Source organism: Montipora capricornis, chromosome 9, assembly GCF_036669925.1.
Source record: "Montipora capricornis isolate CH-2021 chromosome 9, ASM3666992v2, whole genome shotgun sequence".
NCBI lineage: Eukaryota > Metazoa > Cnidaria > Anthozoa > Scleractinia > Acroporidae > Montipora > Montipora capricornis.
The window spans coordinates 28,161,691-28,169,190 of NC_090891.1; the positions used below are offsets into that span (position 1 = coordinate 28,161,691).

The following is a 7,500-nucleotide window of genomic DNA, read 5'->3' on the forward strand; positions in this document are numbered from 1 at the left end:
AATTCACGTCGTTGTCAGAGAGAAAACGACATAGAAATGTACGCAATTTGGAAACGCACGTGCAGGGTGTGCAGAACTTTTGGTTTTGCACATTAAACCTATTGTTTTGTGGCATTCTCGTAGCCGTCGTCGTCGCCTTGCTTAACCTCCCTAATGACAATAGATGACGTCAACGATACATGTATCTTCCCTATTGAGCAAAACGTCCCAGTATTGTCCTGGGAGGCGCGTTGGCCTCATGGTTAGTGCGCTCGACTCCAGATCGAGGGGTCCGGGTTCGGGTCCTGGCCGGGGACATTGTGTTGTGTTCTTGGGCAAGACACTTTACTCTCACGGTGCCTCTCTCCACCCAGGTGTATAAATGGGTACCGGCGAAATGTTGGGGGTAACCCTGCGATGGACTAGCATCCCATCCAGGGGGGAGTACAAATACTCCTAGTCGCTTCATGCTACAGAAACCGGAGATAAGCGCCGGCCTGATGGGCCTTCTAGGCTTCTTTGTCTCTACCTACCCATTGTCATGTTGTCGTTAAAACATATTTCGTTATTGTTGTTTTGTTCAGTGTCACTGAAAATTGACAACGCCATAAAGCAAAAATATTATTGGTTAAAAATGAAATAATCGTGCTGCGAATTTCCGTGCATTTCTTTGGCGTACTTCAGAAAACAACAACGTGAAATCATCAAATTTTAGGTTTTGGCGACATTTTGAGAGAAAAACAGTGTAACACTAGTGTTGGCACTACTCTAGTGTCAGCTCACCAGTGTTTTGAATCCCTAGGGAAAGACTAGCCAATAGAACCTTAAGGACGTTCGCGCCAAAATCTTCCTACGGTGAGATTTTCTTCATTTCTCGCCTAGAGTTAGATCATAAAGTACTTACTCCAAAAAGGAAAAAAAGAAATGGGGGTCACCGACTTTGTTTCGGAGAAAATGGCAGTTGAAAAATGCCTTAATTTCGAGAAATCGGCCATAATAGCGAGATGTAGGCTCATCTGCTCATCATCATAAAAGTAAACTGTTGGAGTGAAAGTTTCCGTGCATAGGTTTTTAGGAGTGAGATTTTTAGATAATTGTATGCCGCTAGGGATGTGGTAAACAGTAGAGTTCATCCTCGACGAGCGTTTTCATAAGCTCTATCCGTTGCAACCACTACCGGAATTCGATGGCACGAGGAAAGAAAATGTTAAAAAAAGATAACTTCTTACGGTGAGAATTTTTTCATTTCATCAGATTTTGTAGATAGTAAGTAAAGTAAGTGATTCATGATTAAAAAAATAGGGGTCACCGATGATCTGAACGAGTAAAATCGATGTGATTTTGCAAAGCTCTTGGAAAAGTTCGTTTGTCACGCTTTTGCGTGACCTGTCGGGCAAGTTTCACCTAAAGATCTTAGATTAGCTCAGGATTCTGTGATACAAGGGTTGTTTGAGGTTTTCAAAAAGAGCAGGGATTGTTGTAGATTCCCCCAGCAGTGGAAGGAATCCTTAGTTACTGCTCTTTTTAAAAAAGGGAGTAAATTGGATCCTAATAATTATAGACCTATATCTTTGCTTAGTGTCCCAGGAAAACTGCTTGAAAGGGTTGTATGTAAGTCCTTTGATGATCATATTTTATCTAATAGTATTTTAACTAATAAGCAATGGGGCTTTAGAAAAGGTTATTCAACTGAAAGTCTTCTGCTACATCTTACTGAAGCTTGGAGAGAGGCTTTGGATGGAGGTCGCAAGGTTGGAGTGTTATTCATTGATTTCCGTAAGGCTTTTGATTGTGTAAATCACACTATCCTTGTTGAAAAACTTAAAGGAATTGGAGTTATGGGTAGTATGTGGAATTGGATCAATGATTACCTCTCCAACCGTGTGCAAAGGACTCAAGTTAATGGTATAAGATCGGATTTAAGACCTGTTAAAGTTGGAGTACCCCAAGGGTCCTTATTAGGTCCCAGACTCTTTGCAACTTATGTAAATGATTTACCAGATCATGTTAACAGAGGGGCGTTATATATGTATGCGGACGATACAACAATTTATGTAATAGGTGACACTGTTGATGAGATCGTTCTTGTTTTACAAGAGGTTCTTGACCAGGTGTATACCTGGTGCCTTATGAATAGACTGATTATTCACGAGGGTAAATCTGAGGCAATGATTTTGAGCATTAATCCCTTCATTGGTCCTTTGAAACCTCTGAAGTTGGGTGAGGATTTTATTCAGTACATATCCTCTACTGCTTGTCTCGGGGTTACCATCGATGACAAACTGTCTTGGTCTCAGCATATTAAATCAATTTGTGTGTCATTCAATAGTAAAGTCAAAATGCTGAGACGTATAAGTTTTTTACCTAAATCTATGCTAGAAACTCTGTACTTTAAGACTGTAATCCCAAGTGTCCTCTATGGGGTTGTGGTTTGGGGCTCTGGCTCCAAATTTAAAGAACTAGAATTGATACATATTAGAGCCGCTAGACTAATTCATAAGTTGCCAAAGGGCATGACTGATGAAGATATTTTAGCAAGAGCGGGGTGGATGCCTCTTGAATATTTTTATAAATTTCGTATTTTAATGATTACTCATAAGGCTTTTTATAATTTAGGTTTAGAGGAAATAAATTCATTAGTTGTTAGGACCCGTAAGAGCTATAATCTTAGGAAATCTTTAAATATTTTAGTTAATAGACCAAACACTGAGCTCGGTCGTAATTCCTTTGTACACAGGGCTGCAATCGCCTGGAATTCCCTGTCTGATAGTGTAAGATCTTTTTCTAATCAAAAAGGCTTTAAAAATGGACTGAAGCAGTTAAAACATACTGTTATGAATATCACTTTTGAAAAAGACAGCTCAGTAGTTTATAATAAGCATGCCGATTTTTATTATTATTAATACATATTTTATGCTTTATTTATTTTTAGCGATTATTTATCTTATTTATTCAAAGTATAATCACTACCATATGTATGTATCGTTAATTTTATTACAGTAGGTCCACATCAGCTGTAAAGTTGCTTTTTTCCTCTTGACCTGCTTTACTAAATAAAGTTATGTATGTTATGTATGTATGTATGTAGGACTGGAACCCAAGAGAGGATCGATCGTTGAAGAGGTGAAAGGTTTTTACCGAAAAAAAAACCTTTCTCGAGCATAGCAACTAAGTTTTAAGCAGGGGTCATCTTCATTTGGTTGGTGTTTTGTATAATATCTCTCCATTGCCGTCATGCTCACCCTCTGGAGTGTGTTTTTTTGTGAAATTCAATCGCTGATTGTTTCCACGCGGGTCCGCACTATTCAAGCGGACGAGGACGAAAATACTGCTCAATTTTCACGAAAGTAAAGGAAAAGAACTTTGAAAACATGCCTTCACTTTGAACTTAAGTTCGTAGGGTAATAAAAACATTAAAAAGAAACAGCCCCATTAAATTTACGCAACGGTTCGTCCTCGAGTTTTCCAAACTTTTAGCCACTAGTCTACTCGATCAGCTATCAGCTACCTTTTCCAGAGCTTTTCCATCCTCCCGCTCACTTCTCTTTGAAGTTTCATGATGATTCGGAAATAAATGTGCCATTCTTTTGCCGGCCTGGAATTTTTTCCTCGGCGTTTTTGCCGCCATGTTATTTTAACTGATGCTTCAAAAATTTGTATGAAAGTCAAGTAGACTAGTGCACGACTGATAAATCCTCGCGAATATCAGTCGTGCAGTAGTCTACTTGACTTTCATAAATATTTTAAATCAATTTTGACTGATCACGATCTTCACTGATCCAACGCTGTGCAAGACTTAAGGTTTTAAAACCTCAACTTCACTAATGCTCGAAGTAATGCGTGACATATTACAGTCGCGTTACCTGCGCAGTAACGTTGCGCGCAAACAATTAGCGCGAACGTCCTTAAGGGCCCACAGACGGATTTTTCCCGCGTTGCTAAGGAAGTGAAATGTTATTTCCGGTAACTGACGTCATCATATCATGAGCTGACAAGAAAACCCACTCACAAGCAAAAGTCACCGCACAAACTGTTGTTTCCATCGAAGGTTTTTCCTCGCCCTTCCTCGCGCTCGTTCTCAGATCAACTGCGCATGCGTAAACGAACTGACTTCCGGTTTGAGAAAAAAGCTACTTTTCCAGCGGTTTTGAATTGAATTAAATTTTTTTTACATAGCGCGTTTCACCCCCAAATACAGAATATAGCTAAGCATTGATTTTTTAAAATCATATTTTTTTGAAAAAGTTATGGGTATTTCAGTATCATTTATGTCTTTAAAAAGAACATTTTTCAAAATAAAAAGAAAACCATGCTTGGCTGGATGCAAAAACAAATACAAATTATCAAACCATCGATTAAATACCCAAATTGCGTAGCACGGAGACAAATTTAGAGTTTTCTTTTATTGGTCACGTGACCATGGGCGTGGTATAATGACGTCATATTTAAGGTCATTGGCTTACAAAAGTTGGAAAATGACCAAAATAATGTCAAATTCTCTCAAATTACTTAACCATTACATCCTTAGCAACGCACCCCAAAAAATACGTCAGTGGGCCCTTAAATCAGTACTAGTTTTAACTCCCTAATGCGACCGCAACTGTTGTAAGCATACAACAATGAACTATTTAATTGCTACATTTACAGTACTTTAAAACTGTTCGTACCCATTCAGTTGTAGGATAGTTCGCAAGTATTGTACAACGCGAACAAGACGGAATAATCGCGAATCTTCCCTGAAACCAATGATGGCATATCTAATGAAAAAATTGAAGGCAATGAACGAAAAAATGGACCTGGAAATTTTTCATTTTGGCTAATTTTCATCCTTTTTCTCGCACGATTTGTACCAGTATTTAGCAGACGTAAGACGCCATTCATGCTTTCAGATAAACTTGTGCTCAGATTTACTACACTTTTCTTCTTTCACGACCCCACAAGCTTGGCAGCTTTAACTCTTATCGTGTATAAATAAAGGCTTATGTTATGTTATGTTATGCTATGCTATGCTATGCTATGCTATGCTATGCTATGCTATGTTATGTTATGTTATGTTATGTTATCTTATGTTATCTTATGTTATCTTAATTTATGTTATGTGTACTTCATAAATTTATCTGTCTTTTTATGAGACCCTAGGTTTTCGGTTTCATCTTCTCTTCGTTTTCTTTTTAGTGGTTCATTGCACGACAGAAGGAAGCAACAGGCGGTGTGGAGGACAGGGAGACTTGTTGTCTGGATCTATGGGAGTGTTCTTCCACTGGGCAGATATGGCATTCAAAAAAATGAATAAAGAAGATAGGTAGGGTGTGGTTTTTTTTAAGTCTTTTTCTTATCCACCTTACGCTTTTTTTACCAAAGGAGTTTGGATTTGCAGTTTCTGATAGGTAGGTTTAAGTGTAACCAAAATCGAGCTTGAAGTAACTTCGACCAGTGACAGGGCACGTATTCAATCAAGTAGGGACCTTAAAGGCCTATTTAAACGATTTCAACATTTGCTTCAACATGCATTCAACACTTTGTTGAACCAAATGTTCGGTGCGTTTGAACAGGTCGTCCAACATTGTTGAAAGCGTAAAAAATGTTGAAAGCTTGTCGAAAGCGTGTTTAATCAAGTTTAAATCGGTTTAAACTTTCATTCAACATGGATTCAACTTTTCCTTTGTTCTTGAAGATGTTGAATAGTGTTGAAGTAGTTTGAACACTCTGTTCAACAATTGTAGAACACACGCATGCTCACATCAGGCCGCAAAAAGTCAATGTGGCGTAGGTTATCTGGACGAGAGAAACTGGTTTCTAGTTCTTAGTTCTTCTTTCCTCGGGAAAGTGCGCACGAGCATGACACAATTGGTTTTGCGTTGACCTCTGATTGGCTTAAAATGTGTCAATCCCTGAGTGGAGTAATGCAATACCAAAGTAATGCCAAGATTGCTCTCAGTACTCTACGAAAAGCGCTTTATCATCCGGTGCGATGGCCCTGAGGGCTCGCAATTTAATCTTGACTCAGTTGAGTCCGTTTTCACAGTCCAGTTTTGATTTTGAACCTTTCGTGACAAACTAAACTTTAAAAAATCGGTGTTATACATAGGATAACTGAAATTCGGAAAAAAACTCTCATTTGCTTGATTTACCCACTTTTCCTAACAGTCCGTAGCAAGAATAATCGTTAGAGACTAATTCCTTTCCACGAAAAACATGCACGAAAATAAAGACAATCTCAAGAGATTTCCCTTCTATCTCAAAAGCTTCATCAGCAATAAGTTGTTAATTTGTGAAACACGGCTTTTTAATTTCCCTTTTAGCACGTAATCCAAAAGGATCCCGTCACAAAAGGTTATTGAAGACCTTAGTTGGTCTTACATTTGTTGAGTAAAAAAAGAACGAATTTTGCTGCTAATATGAATAATCGTTGTTCCCTTAACCGAAACTATCCGTTTCTAGAATACTCCAATTCTACAACTACTGCCACGCGTAGAAAGAGGAACGAATAGATCGAAACAGGGGCCTACACAACGGTAACGCCAGTTTTAATGTTTTACCTACAGAGCATGCGCTTATGGTCGAAGCTTGGTAGCAGCCTTTGGCGCCTGCGCACTAACAAGAACCTGCAACAGACTGTCTTTTGCGAAGTACAGAAGGAACATGACAACCACAGATATGATTGCAGAGATTCACGACGCATTCGAACTGTTATTTCCCGAAAAAAAGCCGGATGACAGAGTAACAAGACAAGAACATACGGTGTAAACCGCTAGGACGTGCTGAAATTCCGAGGGTGTCAATCCAAATTTTTCTCAATCATCTATTCCTCACTTTTCAGTCCAGAGAATTTGGCATGAGAAGTTTAATTGTGCCAACTCCATAACTGACTTAAGCTGGACGGCCTACAAGAAAATGCTAGGAACATCACTTTAGAGATGAAATTAAGGAAGACTCGATGAGCAACTGTTAAAGGAGTGAATCAAATGCTAAAATTGTTTAATAACTGCGGTAACCTTAGGCTTAATTAGGCCTAAAAACCTAATGTTAGCATTGGTAAACGGTTAGGGTTATTTCTGTATTGGTAAAACAATGACCTGTGACCTGTGTTTTGTACCTGCCCAAGCGCAATTGACCAATTGATCACCCGCTAAGAAGCAAGCTTCATCATCAGTCCTTTTTGCGCCATGGGGCGCATAAGGCCTCTCGGTTTCTGTAGTCAGTAGATTAAGTCTGAGAGGGTGACTAGCCCTCTGCAGACTTGCCATAGCCCCTATTTGCCAGCTTGTTCAGAGTTCCTGCCAGGCCTTCACAGCTACCGTAACGGCCCCGGGAGCTAAGTCCCACTGTACTTCACCCTGACAGACAGTCCCCTACTCCACTGTTGTCCACCTCCCACGAACGAGGACGTTAGGGGATGGTCAAGCTTACACAATGAGAAATGTCGGATACCAAACTTTAAGAGAAAGCTAACCATTTTGAAATCAAGCCTTAAACTTAAACATTATTCAGCAGTCAGTTAATCGGTCGCACATGTAGGTT

The 7,500-nt window shown here is 39.3% G+C and overlaps 1 protein-coding gene across 2 annotated transcripts in view; it reads left to right on the top strand.

Moving 5' to 3' along the window:
* Nucleotides 1-7,500, top strand: part of LOC138015756 (ATP-dependent (S)-NAD(P)H-hydrate dehydratase-like) — a 17,291-nt gene that overhangs the window by 8,234 nt on the left and 1,557 nt on the right. Inside the window, exons 8-10 of one of the 2 annotated variants that reach the window (XR_011125632.1) lie at nt 5,155-5,281; nt 6,525-7,119; nt 7,385-7,500. The exon at nt 7,385-7,500 is cut by the window's right edge and continues 176 nt beyond it. Coding sequence is in view for 1 of the 2 variants with exons in the window: in XM_068862867.1 (XP_068718968.1) it covers nt 5,155-5,281; nt 6,525-6,726 (329 nt within the window). In the remaining variant the exon portion in view is untranslated. Of the gene's footprint in view, nt 1-5,154; nt 5,282-6,524 lie in introns of both variants that reach the window. The other variant, XM_068862867.1, reaches the window with a different exon arrangement.